The 24,584-nt window shown below is 45.3% G+C and overlaps 1 protein-coding gene across 8 annotated transcripts in view; it reads right to left on the minus strand.

Annotated features, from left to right (window-relative positions):
- MAPK10 (mitogen-activated protein kinase 10) overlaps window positions 1-24,584 on the minus strand; it is a 247,710-nt gene that overhangs the window by 51,451 nt on the left and 171,675 nt on the right. For all 8 annotated transcript variants that reach the window (XM_082236533.1, XM_082236532.1, XM_082236535.1 and 5 more), the window contains 2 exons: window positions 7,322-7,451; window positions 1,707-1,765 (listed from right to left, as the gene is read on the minus strand). In XM_082236533.1, coding sequence (XP_082092659.1) covers window positions 1,707-1,765; window positions 7,322-7,451 — 189 coding nt within the window. The remainder of the gene's footprint in view (window positions 1-1,706; window positions 1,766-7,321; window positions 7,452-24,584) is intronic.

Here is a 24,584-nt window from a genome sequence, read left to right on the forward strand (position 1 = left end):
CCTTCCTTAAAAAAAAAGAAACCCACAAAAATAGCACAAGGAGATGATTTCAGAGTGTTTTACGCACCTTTCAGAAGCCTGCACACCTCAGGGAGTTCTGAGGTAACAGGCGCTACCTGAGAAAGCTATCAACACAAAGGAATCGAAAGGAGCTGCTTAGAGCCATTCAGATTCCTTTGCATGTCTGAACATGTTCAGACCCTCCTCACGACCACAACCCCACATCCTGCATTTCTCAAGCACCTCCGTTACGATGCTCTGTGTACACTTTCCATTTCTGCACTTCTAAATCGAGGTGGGAAGTGCTTTGTGACATACCTAAAAGCAGTAGGCAGATAGTCGTGAGTTTTCTGATCTTGACTTTTTCCGATTCTTTTTTTTTAAATCATTTGCACGTTTTTTCAAAACACATTATTTCATTTTATTATTTCCATAATATAAAACCAGCATACATAATTGCTGGTCATTTGCTTCTTCTTTTCTCCCCTGCTCCTCTTGTAGGTACAAAATATCGGAATGACACAAAGAAATGGGGGGGGGGAGGTTGGTCCCATCAGGTCACTGCCTTATGGAGTGCTGGGCATGAGGCAATTTCTGAGGAGAAGGAGCATTTTCCATCAGCTATTCCTGGGTTTTAGTTGCGCCCCCAAGGCACCCGAGCCACAAAGTTCTCAGGAGAACAATAAATCACACTGACAGGGAATATTTGGTTTATGGGTTCAAATAGGCCACAACTTTATTGGTTACAGATGTGAGCGGTTTGGCTAAGGCATTGGGGTGAAGCCAGGCTATATGTTGACTCCTGGCAGGGAGTCCACGGAAGGGTAAACCACTGACGGGGGTGCCCTACAATTTACGTCAGATAGTGGCACCCCGAGGGGTCTTCGTAGGGACTGTGATGCCCAGGCTTCGGACAGTATTCACACCCCGGATGCCTACAACAGGATAACCTTACCAAGGAGGGGCAGGCGGGGCAACAACCTCCCCTCCAGCCAAATGAAGGCATAAAGGTAAAGGTAAAGGGATCCCTGACCATTAGGTCCAGTTGTGGCCAACTATGGGGTTGCGGCGCTCATCTCACTTTATTGGTGGAGGGAGCCAGCGTACAGCTTCTGGTCATGTGGCCAGAATGACTAAGCTGCTTCTGGCGAACCAGAGCAGCACACGGAAACACCGTTTACCTTCCTGCCGGAGCAGTACCTATTTATCAACATGCACTTTGACCTGCTTTCAAACTGCTAGGTTGGCAGGAGCAGGGACCGAGCAACAGGAGCTCACCCCGTCGCGGGGATTCGAATTGCTGACCTTCTGATCGGCAATCCCTAGGCTCTGTGGTTTAACCCACAGCACCACCCGCATCCCAAACGAAGGCTTTCCCAACGCCAAAGAGGCAAGGAAGAGGGAGCCAGCTGGCCACGCCGAGTTTAAACGGACCGTGGCCATACCAACTTTGTCAGCTGATAGGCTGGGGCTGTCTTGCAATGCCGCCGACGCAGCCGGCAATGATGTAGGGGGGACGTAGCATACCTCTCCCCACCCCCACGCCGGAAGACTATGAGGCTCGGCTGCCCATGCGCAACATCGCCCTCCGATATAGAGGAGAGCAGATTGTTCACTAGAGAGTACAATGCCCACTTCTCCCTCAATCCTCTCCCCCTCCCGTAAACGGCAAAGATTTAGGTTTTGCTTTTGTCCACGTTACTTACACATCCTGGAACTCCTCCAGAGATTTCTGTGGTGTGAAGACATTTAATAAACTGATAATCTGAAAAGCAGGGAGGGAGAGAAGGAGAGAGCGGGAAAGAATGATAATGAAACATTAGCAGTTGATCAGATTATGACAGATTGCTCTACTGAAATTGCTCTTTAAAACTGTTCAGTTTACACCAATCCATCTTGCTAGAAGTGTGTATGTATATATATATATATATGCAGGTTTTGGTGTCTTCGGGTGTCTTCCCGTGTAAGAGTCGGGGTGTCTGTGCGACGTTTCGACGAGGTCTCACTCGTCATCTTCAGGCTGGTGCTTTCGGCTTCTTGTTACTGGAACAGAGCAGAGTCTGGTGTTTGAGTTCCTATAAATACTGTTGAGGGGTGTGGTGTATAGCCTCCAACGTTCTGGGCAGAGAGGAAGTTCCTAGATTAGTGTGCCTTTTCTTCTTTTGTTCCTTAATTACTTGAGGGATATCTTGGGTGATTTCATGAGTGATATTCTGAATATCACTGGGTGGGTCATTAAGTGTAGATTAGTTGCTAAAGCTTTCGTGTCTTGACCTCTTGAGCTTGTGAAGAGTTTTTCTGAGAAGATGGCTGTGCTGCATTTAGTTGTGCTCTGGCTTGGCTTCGTGTATAGGGGCGAGCTATGGTTTTGTGCCTTGTGCCAGCCAGATCTGTGTAGGGATTGCAGGGGGGTGCAGCATCCGGAGGTGCCACTATAGTTTGGTTACTGGATGGAGTCTGTAATATGTCTGTGGAGAGGGTCTGGGTTTGGGTCTGGTGTGGTTGATTGGTGACGGCGTTCTGTGTGCCTCTGGTTCTGGTGTCGGTTTTTGTGGGGAGGGCTAATTTCCAGATGTCTGGCAGGCGGGACGTGTCGTCACGCTTGTTCATGTTGTGAGGGTGTTTCTCTATCTCGATGGCTTCCATGATTATTCTCTTGTGGTGATGTTCCATGTTAAAGAGCAATTTGGAATCTGCAAAATTAATTTCGTGTCCTGTTTCTTTCATGTGTTGGAAAAGAGAGGAAGTTTTTTCTTCTTTTTTGACGGCATTCTTGTGTTCTGCGATACGTGCATTTATTCGTCTGTTTGTTTGTCCAATGTACGTGGCTGGGCAGACTTGGAAAACCAAGGGGTCTATGAAATACCCTGCAAAGTCTGCCCAGCCACGTACATTGGACAAACAAACAGACGAATAAATGCACGTATCGCAGAACACAAGAATGCCGTCAAAAAAGAAGAAAAAACTTCCTCTCTTTTCCAACACATGAAAGAAACAGGACACGAAATTAATTTTGCAGATTCCAAATTGCTCTTTAACATGGAACATCACCACAAGAGAATAATCATGGAAGCCATCGAGATAGAGAAACACCCTCACAACATGAACAAGCGTGACGACACGTCCCGCCTGCCAGACATCTGGAAATTAGCCCTCCCCACAAAAACCGACACCAGAACCAGAGGCACACAGAACGCCGTCACCAATCAACCACACCAGACCCAAACCCAGACCCTCTCCACAGACATATTACAGACTCCATCCAGTAACCAAACTATAGTGGCACCTCCGGATGCTGCACCCCCCTGCAATCCCTACACAGATCTGGCTGGCACAAGGCACAAAACCATAGCTCGCCCCTATACACGAAGCCAAGCCAGAGCACAACTAAATGCAGCACAGCCATCTTCTCAGAAAAACTCTTCACAAGCTCAAGAGGTCAAGACACGAAAGCTTTAGCAACTAATCTACACTTAATGACCCACCCAGTGATATTCAGAATATCACTCATGAAATCACCCAAGATATCCCTCAAGTAATTAAGGAACAAAAGAAGAAAAGGCACACTAATCTAGGAACTTCCTCTCTGCCCAGAACGTTGGAGGCTATACACCACACCCCTCAACAGTATTTATAGGAACTCAAACACCAGACTCTGCTCTGTTCCAGTAACAAGAAGCCGAAAGCACCAGCCTGAAGATGACGAGTGAGACCTCGTCGAAACGTCGCACAGACACCCCGACTCTTACACGGGAAGACACCCGAAGACACCAAAACCTGCATATATATATATATATCAACAACAACAACCCACAAGCAGCAGATCACGAAGGCATATGTTGCAAAGAAAGACATTGTTTTGAGAAGACTGTGATTGCCTGCGTTTGATTCAAACAAAAGCGGAGCAAATTCTCCCTCTAAACTGGGAGTTCACAGCTGAATGTTCAGCCTCGCTGGAAACAAACATGTAAAATTTGCTAAGCCACGAGGCGTCAGTAGTATATTAATGATGCTTGCCAGGGAAGGACAGACAGGTGTTGAGGCTTCAGAGAAACCACAACTTACATATTAAAAGCAAGTGGTTTCTTTGTTTTTGCTTTTTTAGGGGTGCAGGATGTTACTGTGATCCACTGCTACTAATAATTTCTGCTACTGCTGCCACTATTTGGCAGTTGTATAGGTTGCACTTAAAAGCTGCTATTGTCCCTCCCCTTAGTTAGTGCCTACTGCAAGGCTGAAGGATGTACCCCAGCCCAACTAAATGTATTCTGCACACACCAGCCCTTTATGGATGCAGTTGTCAAAATGAAGCTGATCATTGGCAGTGCTAGAGGCTGGGAGTAACTTTGAATTAATACAGGATATGGTTCAAATACAGCCGTCTGCGTTCTTGCTTTGCTCTATTGAACGGTTGGCGGAAACTGCTCTGAACTGGCCTCGCACACCGGTGTAAACTCATGGAAGAAGAAGAAGAAGAAGAAGAAGAAGAGTTTGGATTTGATATCCCGCCTTTCACTCCCCTTCAGGAGTCTCAAAGCGGCTAACATTCTCCTTTCCCTTCCTCCCCCACAACAAACACTCTGTGAGGTGAGTGGGGCTGAGAGACTTCAGAGAAGTGTGACTGGCCCAAGGTCTCCCAGCAGCTGCTTGTGGAGGAGCGGAGACGCGAACGCGGTTCACCAGATTATGAGACTACCGCTCTTAACCACTACACCACACTGGCTGCCATAGGCATTTTTTAAAATGCCACAAGATGTCTATTTTGCAATATATTTCATGAATGCTTTATCTTCTGCCATCTCTTTGGTGGACAGCTACCTGTTAGGATATAGTTCTGTTCCACCTTAAAAGGAACAGGCATGACTGTTGTGTGTCACATGCCTGTTTACATTCCAGCACAGCTTGCTGGGAACTTCCATTTGTATATTGCTTTTGCTATACTGCAGACATGTTTTTCCTTTGTCCTGCTGCTGAATAAATGTTGTAAATATGCTTACACATTTCTCTGTCCACTACTTCTGCTGCAAAGGGTTTCATCCCTCTCGTGTTATGGGTTCCCACTGCTCTCTTGCCCTAACTTTATCTAGAAAATCGAGTCTCCCTTTCATTCCTTCATCTCCCCATCTGCAGCTCTACCCCTCTTCCTACATTGCAAGGGGGACTGAAGTAGATGCCTTCCAACTCTACGATTCTTTCCAGCTTTGCTCCTTTCTCTTTTCAAGATTGCTGAATAATCCATTGCTGCCAAGGATCCTGGAGCTACAAGGTCCCCCTGCCTCCTGGCTCAGTTCAATAAGCCAATAAGTGTTAGGGAGTAGGTGGAACCCATTTTTTACAGCCAGAGGGCCACGTAGTAGTGAGCGTGGCAAAAGTCGGTGTGGCCAGACACACCTCACACTCTCCATCCTGGCGAGAAAGTGGAATTATCCTAGTTCAAGGTCACATTCCAGCCTGGCAAAAATCATGAGAGGAGGGCGCAGAGCAATGATGGGGCTTGGCACAGTTCTGAGGCCTGGGCAAAGAGGCCAGGAGAGGCACGTTTGGCCCTCAGACCTGCAGTTCCTCACCACATTACAGTGGATGCTCAGGTTGCAAACATTATCCTTGCGGGATGCACATTCGCAACCCGTGTCTGCGCATCTGTGCACACACGCGTTGCGATTCGGAGCTTCTGCGCATGCGCAAAGTGTGATTTAGCGCTTCTGTGCATGCACAACCGCCAAAACCCGGAAGTAACCCATTCCGGTACTTCCAGGTTTCGGTGGTGCGTAACTCGAAAAAATGCAACCTGAAGTGTCTGTAACCCGAGGTATGAGTGTACTTAGGGAATCTGTTTCCCAGGCTTCCCAGTGGGAAGCTGAGCATACATGGAAGGAAGTTGAAAACCACCATTTTAAATGACTATTGCCAATGTGAACCAAATTATCTGCAGCTGTGACATATATATTTGATTCACTGTAAATGTTAGCCTCTTAGGCACTCTGTGGTAATTATAAGTGAAGGGAGGAAATGCGGACTTAAGCGTCTGAAATGTATAAAATTTGAAAGCACATTATTAAAACGTTAATTGAAAGAACAAACTGGCAGCATCTGAGCCTGGAAGATGAGAGAGCATCTTTGACAGCCCTTCAGACAAGGTAGCACATTGCTACCCTCTGAATCTTCTGATCTCTGTTTGCTCTTGATTTCTCCCTGAACTGGACTACATGCTTGCTTCTGATCCTTCCAACTGACCCAGGTCACATTCACACCATATATTTAAAGCACTGTGATTCCACTTTAAACAGTCATGGCTTCCCCTAAAGAATTCTGGGAACTGCAGTTCTTTGAAGGGTGCTGAGAGTTTTTAGCAGACCTCTAGTCCCCTCACAGAGCTACAATTCCCGCTCTGAGGAGTTTCTGACATTTCCTGTTTGGCAGCTTCTAAAATGATGAAGTCTGAAGAATTCAGAACTGAGGTTCATTTTCAAAACCTAAATTTTAAATTTTGTATTTGGGATTTAAATGGGAAATGTGTGTTTTATTTTAATGTTAATTTCTACCCCGCCACAACTAAAAGCACCTTATGCTTTGCTACACTGAGAATAGCTCCGTGAACCAATCTTGTAGGAAAATGTCTTGTGGAGGGAGGGGGAAGAGAGATGGTCTGATCTGTGCTGGAAGAGAACCGTGCCCTTCACCATTTGGTGAGGAGGCTGCAAAAAGAAAAGTGTATGAAAGAAAAGGATAAAACTAAAAATAAAAAAATCCGCTTGAAAGAGAACACAAGGTTCATTCCTCTACTGCTTTACCCCACGTCATTGAGTTCCGACCTTGACCTTAATCCTGATGCTATTCACATAAGCACAAATGTTATCCAGTATTAGCATATACCAGTTATGTCGCTGTGGACGGGATAATAAGCACACAATTGATCTATTGCTGCACAAGAGAATGGAAACTGAATTGGTTTTCCACTCTTCTCCACAGGACTTTCATGGGATTTAAATAGGAGGAGATCTCCATAGTGACAGCATAATCAAATATGCTGATCCGAGGCTCAGAGACTCAACTCTCTTTTGCCAGCAAATAGTGAGCGCAGCTAAACTTTTGCCCTTTCCCTGACACCTACTTTTGGGAAGGGAATAATCCAGCTCTGATCACACCCATACCTCCCAAATTCATGCAGACGCTGCACAACGATCAATGGCGGAATTCCCTGGAACAACAAGCAAAACATAATCTTGTTTTTAAATTAACCAGGGCATAACACACCCTCTCTCTCGGTTTGCATTGTCAAATGTTCATGCTTTTCAATCCCACCACTGAAAGAAAAACTCACATTTTTGTGATTCACACACTTCATGAGGACTAGCTCCCTGTAAGCTCGCTTCGCATGTGTCTGATTTTGAAACGGCCTGCTGAGCTTCTTAATGGCCACATTTCTGTCGAGAACAGCATCATATGCAGCACTGGGAAAATGAAAAGGACAAGAATACAACTATTACATCATTAAGTTCATTGCTAGTGTTAATTTGTTTCAAAGATTCTTCTTTTGTTTCAGTCAAAGTATGCATTTCTTAAATGGCCCTAATCTCTTTCCAGCAATCTTTTAGCTTTAGCGTAATAAATTAAGGAATCCAGTTTATCAGAGTCAAGCACAAGCAACATTGTTCACAGAAGCTGGAATCAACAGTTGATTTCAGTGGTCACACTAGTTAAGCCCGAGTACTTGTGATTTACTTCACAAGAAGGTAAAAGCATCATGACCAGCCACCACGATTCTGAGTAGGAGCAGTGTCTTCTCAGTGGTGGCTCCTCTTCTGTCAAACTTCCTTTCTAGAGGAACCCACTCAATCCATTTCTTTGACTCAGCTAGAAGACATTTTTTAAAAAACAAATCTGCCATGTCTTTTAAGCTATTGACCTCTGTGTGCACGTTTTCTGTTCTCTCCTTCTACTTTTAATATACCACTTGTTCTTATTTTATTTTTAATATTATTTTATTGTGCTAATTGTTTTAACTTTCCTTTAGGCTGCTTAGGGTGGTGCAAGTAAAAGGTGCCTCGTAAAGGGAAAGAAGGAATAAACTTTATTGGTATAGCACCTGAGAATATTTCTCCTTGATGGTCCTTCTTTAGCCCCAGATCTAGCTACTTTTAATTTATCTGCTCCTAAATTCAGTCTCGCCGGAGAGCTTATCTGCTTTTGCATGCCGTTTCTGGAAGTACACATGAGTCACAGCTTAGTTTAACAAAACTGGGAGGCTGTTTCTACCTGCTCCAAGTCACAATTGCTTCATGTCTTTGATTATTATTTTTTTGCAAAGCAATATAATGCAATAATAATAGAGGCTTTTACCTACTCTGCAGAAGCATGGTTGGGATTAATTGAATAATGTGTCTCTCCCCCCCCCCTTCATTGCAGATTCAATCATGATGAAAAGAGCATGCCAGCTATGTTTAATAATTAATTTGCACCAGGAGGGAGGGGGAAATGAGTGAATAAGGCACCTTTAAAATAAAAATTCAACAAGCCTGACAGCTCTGTTTGCTAGAAACAGGGGTGGTAAACCTTTTCTGCCTGGCCAGCCAGATCCCAACATCTCTAACCCTCTGTGGGCCATTTTGACAGGTGGGTAGGACTTGCTTTTGGTACTGACAGCAAGCCCCTGCCCCCTTCAACTGCCCTAAGGGACTCACGTTAAGTTTCTGGTTGCTCCTCCGCGGCTACATCAGATATGCGGCAGGTGGAGAAAGGTGGTTTGAGGAGAAAGGTCTCAATCTGGTACTTATGTCAGGTCTAATTAGGGGAGCGGGCAATGATTCCCTAAAGGTAAAGGTAAAGGGACCCCTGACCATTAGGTCCAGTCATGACCAACTCTGGGGTTGCGGCGCTCATCTTGCTTTATTGGCCGAGGGAGCCGGCGTATAGCTTCCTGGTCATGTGGCCAGCATGACTAAGCTGCTTCTGGCAAACCAGAGCAGCGCATGGAAACGCCGTTTACCTTCCCGCCGGAGCGGTACCTATTTATCTACATGCACTTTGACCTGCTTTCAAACTGCTAGGTGGGCAGGTGCAGGGACTGAGCAACGGGAGCTCACCCTGTCACGGGGATTCGAATTGCTGACCTTCTGATCAGCAAGCCCTAGGCTCTGTGGTTTAACCCACAGCGCCCTGCTTAATAAGAAGCTGATTATGGTGTGTTTGTGTCTGAGAAAGATTAGGTCCCCCCCCCCCACACAAGTGGTTTATTCAGATCCTTCCTGCAGATAATCTATGTACCATTTTCATTCAAATTCCTACAAATTTGTGAAGGATGAGGCTATCAATAGCTCCCTGCCATGGTGGCTTGGCTGTACTTGCACTAGTGGAGGCAAATGCCTCTGGACGTCAGTTTGCTATGGACCACAAGTCAGTAGAGATGCTCAGGTCCTTTTGGGCTTCCCATAGGCATCAAGATGGCCACTGCATGGACAGGTTATTGGACTAGTGTCCAGAGGCAGTGATGAGCTGGGTGAGGGCCAATAAACTTAGGGATCATCCATACTAATACTTGTTCCATGACTAGAAAGCACGGGTCCAAGCGGTTTTGCCTTTGCCCTGCCCCTTTCCCCCATAAAACCAGCTGTTTAGTACTAAACTGGAGCAAATGTCAATCTGGAGAAAACCCAACTGATGTTTGCTCTGATTCAAAGGTAAACAATTGGTTTTCCTGGCAGGGCAAGCAGAAGTATGGATGAGCCCTGAATCCCAGCAAAACAGAAGCGATGTTGGGAGGTGGTTTTCAGATCCAGGGAGGCAGCCAGGTGTGGATGGGGTTGCACTACCCCTAAAGGAACAAATGCACAGCATTCAGTGCCTTCACTGGAGGCCCAGGTAATTAATGCTCTAGTAACCTTACAGTAGAACCTTATGGCTCCCTCGGCCAATAAAGCAAGATGAGCACCGCAACCCCAGAGTCGGTAATGACTGGACCTAATGGTCAGGGGTCCCTTTACCTTTAACCTTACAGTTGGACTGCAATGCATTTTACATGGCACTACCTTTGAAGGTATCCTGGAAGCTGCTAATCTTAGGAAGTGAGATGGGATCATACAGCACAGAATATTATCTCCTCTGACTGACAAGAGCTCCCCAAGGTCTTGGGCAGGAATCTTCACTCATCAGCAGCTGGAGAGGGAAGGACTAACATGCTAATTCTTGAAGGAAGTGGGTGAGTTTGTGTTGCCTCTCCATTCCTCTAGGTACTTGGTTAGGAAGCTGCCTGGCCAGAGGTAGAAACCAGCCTCTCGCTTGTGGGATGTGATATGTAAGTGGCAGTCGAGTACAACATTCCTTGTTTTCCTAGAGTGGACATGTGGGGGAATGTTTGGTCCAGCCAATCAAAAACTTCCTGTTTCCTCCTGGCTGGGGCATACTTCCTTTGCATGTGACTAGAAGTGGGCATGAGCTTACCTGTCCAGGTAACAAAAGTGACAAGGCACACAGAACTCTCTCTCTCTCTCTCTCTCTCTCTCTCTCTCTCTCTCTGACTTCCTTGGTCATTGGAGCAGCTTTTCACTAGAGATGTTCTGTTGGCTTCCAGCTAATGGAGAACACTGGGATTATCCCCATATGGGACAGCTCAACATGTATATACTTGTAACTAAGTCTGCCTTCAGGGATCCATCTGTGAACTGAAGGTGAGTAAACTACTTTTATATACTTTACACAAGATTGTGCCGTGTTTATTCTTTTAAGAGGGATATAAGGGAACTTACCAGGAACCTAACAGTGAGAGGCTTACACAAGCCTGCAATGAGCTACTCACTGTGCATTTAAAAGGGGAATGTGAAACTCTGCTAAGTCAAGGAACTTACTAGCGCAAGTTAGAAGGATACTAATAAACAATATATCCTCTCCTACCTCCCTGAACATTCCCACATGTCTCTTAGCCAATGCACAAGGATGAGAGGGACATTGCACATGCTACCCCTTGATGAATCATCTAGTGCAGTGTTCTCCAACCTTGGGCCTCCAGCTGTTTTTGGACTACAATTCCCATCATCCTTGACCACTGGTCTTGCTAGCAAGGGATGATGGGAGTTGTAGTCCAAAAACAACTGGAGGCCCAAGGTTGGGGATCACCGATCTAGTGAATACATCCAGTACAAAGATGCAGATGCTGTGAAAGCTAAGAAGCAGAACATTTATAAAACAGCTGGGGCAGGAGGAGAGGATGAAGAAAGAGCTGTGAATGATGGGTGGGGGCCTTTCCCCATCCTTTGGACATCCTGGAAAACTCATCAAACCTGATGTACCTGGAAATGGGTTGGAGAGCATAGCTGAATGAGACACAGCTGAGAACTGACAGATGACTTCGGCTGGTTGAGAAGCACATAAGAAGAGGAGCTGCAAGGTAGGATGGGGGTTCAGTGCCCCTCACCAGAATGCCCATTTTGTTTCCAAGATCAGACACCCCTGCCTCCCCACTTTCTACCCCCATGCTTAAAATAATCAGAATAGCTGCTGTCGCTTCCCCTCCTCTCCTTCCTTTGGCCCTCTCCATTCGCCCACATTGGTTCATTTTGATTTTGCTGCAGTTTGCCTGCAGGCTGCCGGGGAAATCTTCTACCACACGCACACACACCAAATCCCTGCTGTGTGAGTACACAGTTGAAGACAAATATCGGAAACCAAATAACAAAACCAATAGAAAACCGGTGGGGACACCTAATGAATTCTGACAGCTCCTGCCGGCAACTGGCAACTTCTAAGATTTTCTTTTCCCTGCTTATAAATTGGTTTTTTATCCCAACCACATACCCCAAGAATACCTTGTCCATATGGCATCCATATTAACATGTAACATAATGGGTGGGTGTGTACCTTTATATAGTTATATCTATCTGTCTGTCTGTCTGTCTGTCTGTCTGTCTGTCCTTTTTTGGACTATATTATTTTGCTCAGGTATCTAATCATTAGATACGTAAAGTATTTGAGACAATATTACATGAACTCTTATCATTCTCCTCATTGCACATAGCACCACCTCTCCTCCTTTAAACCAACCTCAAAATTCACTTTCCCATAAAGTCTTTGGCACAAACACTAAGTACTGAGACCCCTGAAATCAATACATATCCTTCCCCTGTGTACCCCTGCCTACATTTCCCTCATCTCCCTTTGTATTCTGCATTCCTTTGTACAGGAGTCTGTCCACACATCATATTTGCACATAGTTGGACAGAAATGAGTGAAGCAATGTAAAATAGATTCTTAATACAATACTGTGAGTCACCAAGTTGATCAAGATTTATGAAATAATCTGCCTTCTCATATATTATGTTTCAAAATGAGCTAAGCAAACAATGTGTTAAAAATGATTTTTCTGTTGTTCTGCTGCTTCATTTTTGGCTTAAGATTTCCATTATCTGAGAAAGGATGCCAGAACTGTTTAATTGCCAGATAATTAAATAGTCGGTCTGTGAGCAGTTAGAAAAGGATGCTGTGATTACTAGGACCCAGCATGGGTTTCACAAAAACAAGTCATGCCAGATAAAATCTCATTTCTTTTCTTTTTTTCTTTTTTTTATAGAGTTACAAGCTTGGTGGATCAGGGGAATGCTATGGATGTAGTGTATCTTGATTTCAGTCAGGCTTTTGGCAAAGGCCCCCATAATATTCTTGCGAAGAAGCTGATAAAACGTGGACTGGATGAGATAATTTTGTTAGCTGGATTTGTAGCTGATTGACTGACTGACTCCAAAGTGTGTTCACTAATGGTTCCTCATCATCCTGGAAAAAAAGTGACATGTGGGAGGGCCACAGAGTTCTGTCCTGGGCCCATTGTTGTTCAGTGTCTTTAACGAATCTGGCTGTGTTCTGATGTCCATCCAATCCCACCTTCGTCACCAGTATTAACTTGTGGGTGGACATAGCAGACAACACAGAGATTTCTCTTATAAGTAAGCTGGAACTGAACTGAACTGAACAGCTCAGCCAGCCTGCTTTTATAGGCAGCCGGCTGTCAACATTGTAACAACCACCACCCAAGGTTTCCTGCCTAAATTAACTTATGTGGACCTGAGTGAAAACTATATACAGTGGTACCTGGGTTATATACACTTCAGGTTACAGACTCCGCTAACCCAGAAATTTTACCTCAGGTTAAGAACTTTGCTTCAGGATGAGAACAGGAATCGCACGGCAGCAGAGAGAGGCCCCATTAGCTAAAGTGGTGCTTCAAGTTAAGTACATTTTCAGGTTAAGAACGGACCTCCGGAATGAATTAAGTACTTAACCTGAGGTACCACTGTACACAATACCTCTGGTGGCCAGGGTGAGAACTTCAGTACATAACATAGAGAAAGGAACCGAGGGGATGCTCATGTCATGAGACAAAGGTTCTTGAGATCAGAAGCAGGCAAGGCCTAAGCACGGCCTACAAGGCCTACACAATCATTTCAAGCTGTAACTATAAGCAGCAAACGGCCACATCACTGTGAATCGTGACTCATATTGGGTGTGGTGTAGTGGTTAAGAGCGGTAGACTCGTAATCTGGTGAACTGGGTTCGCTTCCCCGCTCCTCCACATGCAGCTGCTGGGTGACCTTAGGCCAGTCACACTTCTCTGAAGTCTCTCAGCCCCACTCACCTCACAGAGTGTTTGTTGTGGGGGAGGAAGGGAAAGGAGAATGTTAACCGCTTTGAGACTCCTGAAGGGGAGTGATAAAGCAGGATATCAAATCCAAACTCTTCTTATAGATGTAACCAGCCATCTTTCTGGGGCTCAGTCTGCCTTCATAGTCTGAGTCAGTCTCAGCTCAGTATGTGGTCTAATCTCGAGGTCAGAACTGGGTGAATGCATAGCTTGTTGCAGACAGAGCAGCCTCAGGACTCCAGTTAATCAGTAACTAAGATGTGTGCCTCTGTGAAGACTAAGATCGCTGCTATGAGCACTTTGTGTATGCTCTTTAACTATGCTGTTTATGGACAAGTTTATTTTCTTCAGTAAAGTTATATTCTGTTTATAAAGAAGATTCTGCTTGATTAATTTACCGCTGCGCGGCAGGTCGTCCAATTTGCAGATGATGCCAAACTGGGAGGGGTAGCTAATGTCACAGAGGACAGAATCAGGATTCAAGATGACCTTAACCAATTGGAGAACTGGGCCCAAACTAACAAAATGAATTTCAATAGGGACAAGTGTAAGGTTCTGTAGTTAAGCAGGAATAACCATATAAGATGAGGGACATGTGACTTGTCAGTAGTAAATGTGAAAAGGATTTAGGGGTCTTAGTAGATCACAAGCTTCACATGAATCAACTGTGTGATGCAACAGCAAAAAAGGCTAATGCTACTCTAGGCTGCATCAACAGAAGTATAATGTCCAGATCAAGAGTCTCTATTCTGCCTTGGTCAGACCACACCTGGAGTAATGTGCCCATTTCTGAGTACCAGAATTTAAGAAGGATATTGACCAGCTGGAAGGTGTGCAGAGGAGGGCGACCAAGATGTTCAAGGGTCTGGAAACAAAGCCTTATGAGGAACAGTTGAAGGAGTTTGATATGTTTAGCCTGGTAAAGTTGAGAGAGAGGAGATATGATAGCCATATTCAAATATCTGAAGGGCTGTCACGTGGAAGATGGAGCAAGTTTGTCTTCTCCTGCTCCAGAGGGGTAGGATTTAAGAATCAATGGCTTCAAGTTACAAGAAAGGAGATTCTGAGTAAACATCAAGAAGAACATTCTGACAGTGAGAGCTGAAACAGGCTCCCTTGGGAGGTAGTGGAATCTCCTTTCTTGGAGGTTTGAAAGCAAAGGTTGGGTGGCCATCTGTCATGGATGTTCTAGTTGAGATTCCTGCATTGCAGGGGATTGGACTGGGTGACCCTTGGGCTCCCTTTCAACTGAAAAATCTACAAAGTAACCCGGGAATTGAATAAAGTGTTGGTCTCCAATGGCCTGAAAAATTGTCATGCTGGCTGGGACAGATGGGTGTAGAAGTCCCAACATCTGGAGGGCCACAGTTTCTCCAACCCTGAAATAATCACTCTGCTGCCCATCTGTGCTCATCCACCAAAACATCATATGATGTGCACAACTTATGGTGTCCATTCAGTCCATCTAACCCAGTATTATGAACTCTGCTTAGCAGTGGTTTTCCATACAACTAGAGAAAAAATGGTTCACCTGGCGATACCAAGGATTGCATTTGAGACCTTCAGCGTAGATTCTTCCACAGAGCTATGGCTCCTTCCCTGTAGATGGTGGATGGGTGTCACAATCTCACCATGAGCCTGTAGTAACTAAAAGTCAACACGGGCAAGGATTCGCCCATGGTCACCACATGCTGAAATTGCTAGATGAGTAGACCCTTACTGTGCTATCATCATATGCTGAACTCTGCATGGATCTATGCAATCCAGCCTCTGATATATGTTTGTGCTAAAGTTGAATTCAATAGATAAGAATCAAAAGCTGCCTTGCAACCAACTCCATAGGCATTAACAGCCCATCCAAATGACTAGCTGGCCTGCAGAACAGCTCAAAATAAAACAGAGAACCACTTCTTGTCTACCTGCCCATCTTCCAATTCTCTCCTTGACTGGAGGCATTCTTACATGCAATCCTATACACGTTTACTCAGAGGTCCCACCATCTTCAATAGGGCTTACTCCCAAGTAAGTGTAGATAGGATTGCAGCCCTGCTTATTGCAAGAGACTGGCCAAGTAGCTATTTATACACCTGGTCAAAGGGAACTGGGAAGATTGAAAATACCAAAAGAAAAAATATAGCTTGCAGATAAAACTGTGCAACAATTTCTTTGGAAGGGTTATTGTAGATACTCTTGCTAAACTGTGACTTTATCCGAGCAGCTGTATAGCTGTTGATTTTTTTTAACAGCAAGAACTATAACTCAGTCAGTTTTATCATAAAAACTGTAGCTTTACTATGATATGCACTGTAAAAAATATCCTTTAAGTTTACTATCAAACACTAGCAGCTGGGGGGCACTAAAAGTGCCGTAAATAAACTGGCACCCAATAAATTATGCTTATGGTTGGCTCGATGAGGTAAATGTTAGCTTTCCAATTGTCTTTTTTTAAAACAACAACAACAATAAATAACTATTGAAATGGCCCTGTTTAATGGGGACAAAGATTACTTTCAACTAAACACCTAACTTGCCCAATCCAACAACAAATGGGATGTATATACAAAGCATTATCACCCTTTAACAATGTGCAAGAAGCTAATTTCACAGGTAGGACAGAAATTACCTTAGCTACACTACTTTGACAGAACAAATGTTGTAGGAATCAAAGCAGATCATTTAGAGGGTAAACAGAGAACACCAAAACCACAAACTTGCAAGGTGCCAGCTCTGGGGTCTCCATCTTGCCATCCTTGCTTGATGGATGAAACAGAATGAGGAAGATGTCCTCTAAGTTTCTGGGCTCCTTCAGTTACACTCAAAACTCAGGCTTTCAATACTTACCCAGGTTTCAGACCAAGATCATAACCTGGCCATACAATGCAGAGGTTTAGTTAGGTAATGCTCAGAACCAAAGGTGTGAAGGTAGGCATTTCTGGGAGTGACAGCATTATTGTGGCAGCCCCTTTGAGTTCAACTACCCTCTACGTCAGAGGTCAGCAAACTTTTTCATCAGAGGACTGGTCCACTGCCCTCAGACCTTGGGGGGCGGACTATATTTTTTAAAAATATAAATACCCTGCAAGCCGGCCCCACAGCTGCCTCTGGACCTGGAGGAGGAACACGCTCTGCACGTGCTCAGGTGCACATCTCGGCTGCACCCACTCACCGGCGTTGTTGATGAGCAGCAGCCGCTACATCAGCCCATCCCTGCAGAGCTGCCAGGCGGTGTGCACCATGCACTGCAGCCCATCGTCCGAGGCCAGGTCGGTAGGCAGGCCGCGCATGCGGAGCGCCGATTAGGTGGTACACAGCTCACCCTCCAGCTGCTCCAACGTGGCCACTGAGTGCACCAGCAGCAGCAGCACCAAGCTGGGCGCCAGGCACGGGGCCAGCAGGCGCGCTACATGCCGGCTGAAGCTCTGCAACTCGCCCATCACGATGCCCATGGCTGTGCCGGGTTTACCTCAGCCACATCCAATCCAAAGCCGTGCCAGTGTCGCCGCCCACCCAGAAGCCGTGCCAGTGTCACGGAAGTCAGTCCCCATGCAGCCAGGCGTCCACAGCGCGTGGGGACTGACCAAGCAGGTGGAAGGGTCCACGGGACGGATTTCCAAGCCTGGGGGTCCGCATCCGGCCCCCAGGCCATAGTTTGCCGACCCCTGCTCTATGTATAATGACCCTAGAGCAGGGGGATCTGCCTGCTAGACCCAAAGTAGGGACAGGGGAATCATGATTCCAGGTGGTGAAGGTTGAGGTGAATGAGAGAGTCCCATTTGGCCACTTCACTGAACAGGTAGGTCTTTTGTGATTTTGCTACCTTATTTTGTTTTGATGATTTATTTATTGCAATTTATTATACTTTTACAAAATAATAATAGTACCTTTGAGGTTTTATTATAACCAAGCAGTATTTCATGAAATAAATGAGTCGCTCCCTGCAGAGACAACATCTCCTGAAGCTGTTTAAAGTGCAGCTGTCCAAGGGTCTGCATTTTCTCAACTTTGGGTTGTAGTAAACAAAGTGTTACTCAGAATAGGCCCATTGAAATTAACAGACATAACTTAGTCATGAACAGTGGTGCCTCGCAAGACGAAAAGAATCCGTTCTGTGATTCTCTTCGTCTAGCGTTTTTTTCGTCTTGCGAAGAAAGCCCATTGACGGATTAGCGGATTAGCGCTATTAGCGGCTTATCTGCTGATCGGATCAGCTGATAAGCGTCTTAGCGGCTTAGAAAAAGGGGGGAGGAAAAAAACGAGCAGGAACTCACAAGACATTGTCGTCTTGCGAAGCAAGCCCATAGGAAATTCGTTTTGCGAAGCACCTCCAAAACGGAAAACTCTTTCGTCTAGTGAGTTTTCCGTCTTGCGAGGCATTCGTCTTGCGGGGCACCACTGTACATTTGTTTCAGTAGGTCTACCGTGAGTAGCAGACTATCGCCAATAGGTTTCAGTCCTATGAGTCCCCACTGTCTGATACAGTCCAGATCCTGGGCTGACACCCTTGCATGAACAAAATCTCCATCATTAAATAACTTTAGTGGGAATGTAGCCCAGGAAATGGTCTCAAGGGAAGTGCTGAAGACAATGCCATGATTCACTCGAAGAGAGGCTACCTAAGCCCATTTAAAGCACTTTGAGTTCTGTGGAGGAAAATAAGATGTAACTATATGTAGGGCTGCCATATATCCTGGACTTTACCGGGATTTCAAATGCAGAAGAGACATCGGAATGTGTTTTCATGGTGTCCTGGTTTTTACTTTTTGAAATATGGCAACCCTAACTATATGCAACTAACAAACTAATGTTATCTGCAAGATTCATGAAAACTGTGCTGTGAACCCACCCAGCCGGGTCATTGATTCTGTATATTTTGCTGAGAAAAGCAGCAGTTTAAATGGATCTGCAGCATTCACAAGATGTGTGCATTTGGTTACGGTACTCAAAATGTCAGACTCAGAAATGTGGCTATTGTCACTGAAAAACTCTTTTAAAATTCCCTGTAAACGTCTCAGGTGTTTTGTGCAAGCTGGAACCATCAAATTCCCGCCAAATTTCACTCAGTGCTGTAAATTTTAGTTGATTCATCAATTAGATTAATCAGCTACAAACCTTCTAATTGGCTAGAAATACCGTATTTTCGCCCTATAGGACGCACTTTTTCCCCTCCAAAAATGAAGGGGAAATGTGTGTGCGTCCTATGGGCCGAATACAGGCTTTCGCTGAAACATGGAGAGCAAGAGGGGTCAGTGCGCACTGACCCCTCTTGCTCTCCAGGCTTCAGGAAGCTTTGCGCAACCCTCCGGAGCCCGGCGCGAAGCCGTGCCGGGCTCCCGAGGGTTCCGCAGAGTTGCCTGCGCTCCTGGGCGCGCAGCCAGAGCAATGCACCCTGCAAGCTCCCAGAGCGATGCCGAAGCTGCACGCAGCTTCGGCATTGGTCTAGCACCCGTTCCGGGGGCTAGGGGTCGGGGGAAGCTTGGTCTTCCCCCGCCCCAGCCCCGCGCCTGTGGGGGGGGGATAAAAAAATCACTTTATTTCCCTCCCCCCAAAAAAATCTAGGTGCGTCCTATGGGCCAGAGCGTCCAAAAGGGTGAAAAATATGGTATGTCTTTGATTCATTAGGCATCCGTTTTAAAACACATATTTACAAAAACATCAGAAGGCAGGCAGTTATCATAGAAGAAGCATAAAGGGCAAAAACTGCAGCCACTATAGCACTTCTCAGGCTTGATGCTTTCATGGTGATGACCAGAGTGCAATTTTATAAGCAGCTCGTGCTGTGGCTCAGAGGTTCAGGTGTTCATCTGCTCTTCAATCAGCACAGAGATTCCTGCAACCCCCTTGAAACTGCTGGATAAGGATTTGCAATCAAGCCCGCCTGCTGTCTGTGACACAGTCGTCGTGTGCATTTTTTCCCCTTTTATTGCCTATGCAGCTGCTTCTAGGATTAAAGGAATCCATTCCTGGTCCTCCTCTGGTATTTTGCTAAGATTACAGGATCAGGCTGAGCCTTAACATACAGCATGGAAATGCATGGAGCAATATCTCTTCAGCCTCCTTATCTGCAATATGGGGATTAAATAAATACTGAACTAACTTCAATACTGTTTTAATAGTAACAGTGGGGTATTGGTGCACACAGGGAACATTTGCCAAAGTAGAAAAATATTTAGGAGGACACTCTTCATTTCTGTTTGGGTCCGAATCAGAATACCAGTTCAGAAAAATAACTCACCCAATAACTATTATGGGGAATTTTTTTGAAGGCTGTAACTTTTTGCCTTTTAACTGAACTGAGTGATATTTTCAAGCATAGTAGCCTATTCTGAGTGGATAAAGTCTGCCATATTGCAGACAAATCGGTTCAGGATTTTTGTGTGTGTGCTGGGAACCTTTAAACATTTTTAAAAAGAAATTGCATTTCCTTCTTTTCCTTGTTTTTTTTTTAGGGGGGTAGGCAGAAATAGATGTAATTTGCAGGCATAGAAGCCCCCTCTGAGAGGATGTTGTTGTTTAGTCGTTTAGTCGTGTCCGACTCTTCGTGACCCCATGGACCAGAGCACGCCAGGCACTCCTGTCTTCCACTGCCTCCCGCAGTTTGGTCAAATTCATGTTAGTAGCTTCGAGCCTCAGCTTCATGATCTGTCCTTCCAGTGAGCACTAAGGGCTGATTTCCTTAAGAATGGGGAGGTTTGATCTTCTTGCAGCCCATGGGACTCTCAAGAGTCTCCTCCAGCACCATAATTCAAAAGCATCAATTCTTCGGCAATCAGCCTTCTTTATGGTCCAGCTCTCACTTCCATACATCACTATTGGAAAAACCATGACTTTAACTATACAGACCTTTGTTGGTAGAGCTTTTTAAGCAGAGCTTTTTAAGATGCTGTCTAGGTTTGCCATCGCCTTTCTCCCAAGGAGCAGGCGTCTTTTAATTTTGTGACTGCTGTCACCATCTGCAGTGATCATGGAGCCCAAGAAGGTAAAATCTCTCACTGCCAATTTCAGAAGAATGACTGACTGCAGTAGTGTTCCTGCAAGGGCAATCTTCACCATTTTGGAGTAAGTTAAAAACAGGCTCACTTAATTTCCGAGTTCTTTTGCAGGCAATCTGCATGGAAATAAGATACAACATAAAGATGCTCCTAGGTAAGAAAAGTGCCAGATTTCAGAAGAATAGATCCACGTTTCTTGCTCTAGAATGCCTTTAAAGTTGTTTGATGGGAAACTGAAAGTGATTTGCTTCCCTCCCTGTGGTTTTACGAGCTATAGTTTTAGCAAGAAAATGGCAACTATTGTTGAGGCGCCTACAAAATGTCAGAAGGATAGGTGCAGAGGCTAGGAAAGTTAAGATGAATGAAAAAATAACTTCAGGCTTGTTCTGTGCTTAATTGGCACCAAAAGTCACATAAACCAACTGCAAAGCTGATTTGACAGGAGTGGATATGCGGGCATGTGGCAGAGGAAAAGGGACTTGAATATTCAGCATTTTCCAAGCAAACACTACTAGGAGAACCAGCAGGAACATGTAACAGAGAAGATCAAGGTGATACAATACTCTAGCATACTTCCCACAAACCACTGTGATTAGAGATCCCCGATAAGATCATTCTCTCTGATTAAAAAGATAGACCAGTCAGTCACAAAAAAGCTCTCCTTTTCCAAGCCAGCATTTTCCTTATATTGCAAACAATGCTTTTGCAGGCACCGTGTCTGCAGTGTTCTTTGATGTCTGAATCTCTGGAGGTCCCTGTTTCCGTCTGAGGAACTGCTGCAGCCTGGGCAAGTCTGGCATCTACCTGAAGTAACCTGATCTGCTCCAAGATTCAGGATTAGTCTGATTCTGCTATACACCTCTCATAAGGTCTCATAAATAGTAACACCCTAGAGGTCCAGGGCCCTAAGGAAGTCAGATTAGCCTCAACCAGGACCAGGGCCTTTCCAGCACTGGCTCCAGCCTGGTGGAACGATCTGTCTCATGAGACCAGAGCCCTGCGGGATCTGATTTCTTTCCGCAGGGCCTGTAAGACAGAGTTGTTCCGCCTGGGCTTTGGCTTGGAATCTGCCTGATCCCCTCCCCCTCTTTCATTTTCCTTCTGTGATGGAACCCCTGTTTGGGGACTTCCCTGGCTTTTTTTCTAGCCCACGTAGGACCAGTCTGGATAGTTGGCCTTGGTGAAGATTTGACGTTTTCTCCCCCCAAACAGTTTTTAATCTGGGCTTCCACTGAAATGAGGCTGCATTCTAAGTTGTATTTTAATCCTCTTTTTAATCAATTGTTTTTGTACTTGATGTTAGCCAGTCTTGCCCAGGGTATAAATAAAATAAAATAAAATAAAATAAAATAAAATAAAATAAAATAAAATAAAATAAAGTAAAATAAAATAAAATATATTGTATTGTATTGTATTGTATTGTATTTTATATACTACCCTTCACCATAAGATCTCAGGGCACTTCACAGAATAAAACACAGGATAAAAACAAGTAAATAATAAAAAACAAAACAGCAGAACAATAACCACCCACCTTCCCACAGACACATTTAAAAGGCTTTGGATATTCATTAGCCCTAGGCCTGGTTGATAAGAGGGCTCCATATATATATATACACACACACACACACACACACACACACACACACACACATATATACCCGAAGACACCAAAACCTGCATATATATATATGCTTTCGTAGATTTTCACGGGTACAGGAATGCAGGTTTTGGTGTCTTCGGGTGTCTTCCCGTGTAAGAGTCGGGGTGTCTGGGCGACGTTTCGACGAGGTCTCACTCGTCATCTTCAGGCTGGTGCTTTCGGCTTCTTGTTACTGGAACAGAGCAGAATCTGGTGTTTGAGTTCCTATAAATACTGTTGAGGGGTGTGGTGTATAGCCTCCAACGTTCTGGGCAGAGAGGAAGTTCCTAGATTAGTGTGCCTTTTCTTCTTTTGTTCCTTAATTACTTGAGGGATATCTTGAGTGATTTCATGAGTGATATTACACGAAGCCAAGCCAGAGCACAACTAAATGCAGCACAGCCATCTTCTCAGAAAAACTCTTCACAAGCTCAAGAGGTCAAGACACGAAAGCTTTAGCAACTAATCTACACTTAATGACCCACCCAGTGGTATTCAGAATATCACTCATGAAATCACTCAAGATATCCCTCAAGTAATTAAGGAACAAAAGAAGAAAAGGCACACTAATCTAGGAACTTCCTCTCTGCCCAGAACGTTGGAGGCTATACACCACACCCCTCAACAGTATTTATAGGAACTCAAACACCAGATTCTGCTCTGTTCCAGTAACAAGAAGCCGAAAGCACCAGCCTGAAGATGACGAGTGAGACCTCGTCGAAACGTCGCCCAGACACCCCGACTCTTACACGGGAAGACACCCGAAGACACCAAAACCTGCATATATATATATATATATATATATATATATATATATATATATATATATATATATTGAAGGCACCAGGTCAACCTCCCTGGGGAGAGCATTCCACAGACAGGGAGCAACTACAGAGAAGGCCTGTTCTGGTGTTACCACCCTCAGGACTTCACATGGAGGAGGCACATAAAACAGGACCCCACATTATGAATGCAGAGTCCAGGGCAGTTTATATGGGGACAGGCAGTCTTTGAGGTATTGCAGTCCTGAGCCTCAGGGTCATTTGAACAGGGGCGGAGGAAGAGGGTGCGGTAGGTGCGGGCCGCCCTGGGTGTCAACACTGAGGGGGTGACAAAATGTCAGGTGGCACTCACCGGGGGGCCTGCAGCGCACTCTCTCCTGGGAGAGATGTGGTGGCTTGGGCACGCGCAGGCTCCACACTGCCCAAACAGTCCACCCACTGCCTCCCCGCCCAGCTGTAGGGAGGCTGAGTGGGAGGAGGCAGGCAGACTCCGGAGGCCCCACAGTGCGCCCCGCCCCTATGGGCAGCTTGCCCCACCTTCGACCCGTCCCTATGGGCGGCTCGCTCCACCCGTGGAGCGGCTTCCTTCACTGCAGCATTTGAACCTTTAGGTTTGTATCTTACCCTGTAGGACAAGGGTTTGGAACCTATGGCCTTCCATATGCTATTGGACACCAACTCCCCTCAGCCCCATGGTCAGGGTGGATGGCAGCTGTAGTCCATCAACATCAGTAGAGCCACAGGTTCTTTACCTCTGCTGCAGAGCAACAGAAGAAGAGGAGGAGGAGGAGGAGGAGGAGGAGGAGGAGGAGGAGGAGGAGGAGTTTGGATTTGATATCCCACTTTATCACTACCCGAAGGAGTCTCAAAGTGGCTAACATTCTCCTTTCCCTTCCTCCCCCACAACAAACACTCTGTGAGGTGAGTGGGACTGAGAGACTTCAGAGAAGTGTGACTAGCCCAAGGTCACCCAGCAGCTGCATGTGGAGGAGCGGGGAATCGAACCCGGTTCACCAGATTACGAGTCTACCGCTCTTAACCGCTACACCACACTGGCTCTCAATTTGTCCCTCCTATGTAGCAGTGCTTTCAATATTTCATAGAATCATAGAATCATAGAGTTGGAAGAGACCACAAGGGCCATCGAGTCCAACCCCCTTCCAAGCAGGAAACAATGCTTTGTTTGGCTGTTGTATTTCCTCTTAAGATGTCTCTTCTCCAGGCTAAGCACCCAAATGCTTCAACTTTTCCTCACGGGGCCACACTGATAGCAAATGAACAAACAGGAATTTGTGAACTATGAAAATAAGCAAACAAACGAAAAGCCGATGCCGTTTGCAAACTTTATTGTAAAATGTGTAAATGTAGTTTGAGCACTGAAGTACACTTTGCCAATGAATACTATAAAATCTGTCTACTCCAGTGCAATATTAACATCAAATATCCATTCCCATTCTCATCTATATGCATAGGAGTCAACATTAAAATGTTATATTGCAGTTCCCACTAATTCAGTGGTGGAATAGTCTGGAGAGGAGAACTTTACA

Source organism: Podarcis vaucheri, assembly GCF_965113315.1.
Source record: "Podarcis vaucheri genome assembly, chromosome: 9".
Classification (NCBI taxonomy): Eukaryota; Metazoa; Chordata; class Lepidosauria; order Squamata; family Lacertidae; genus Podarcis; species Podarcis vaucheri.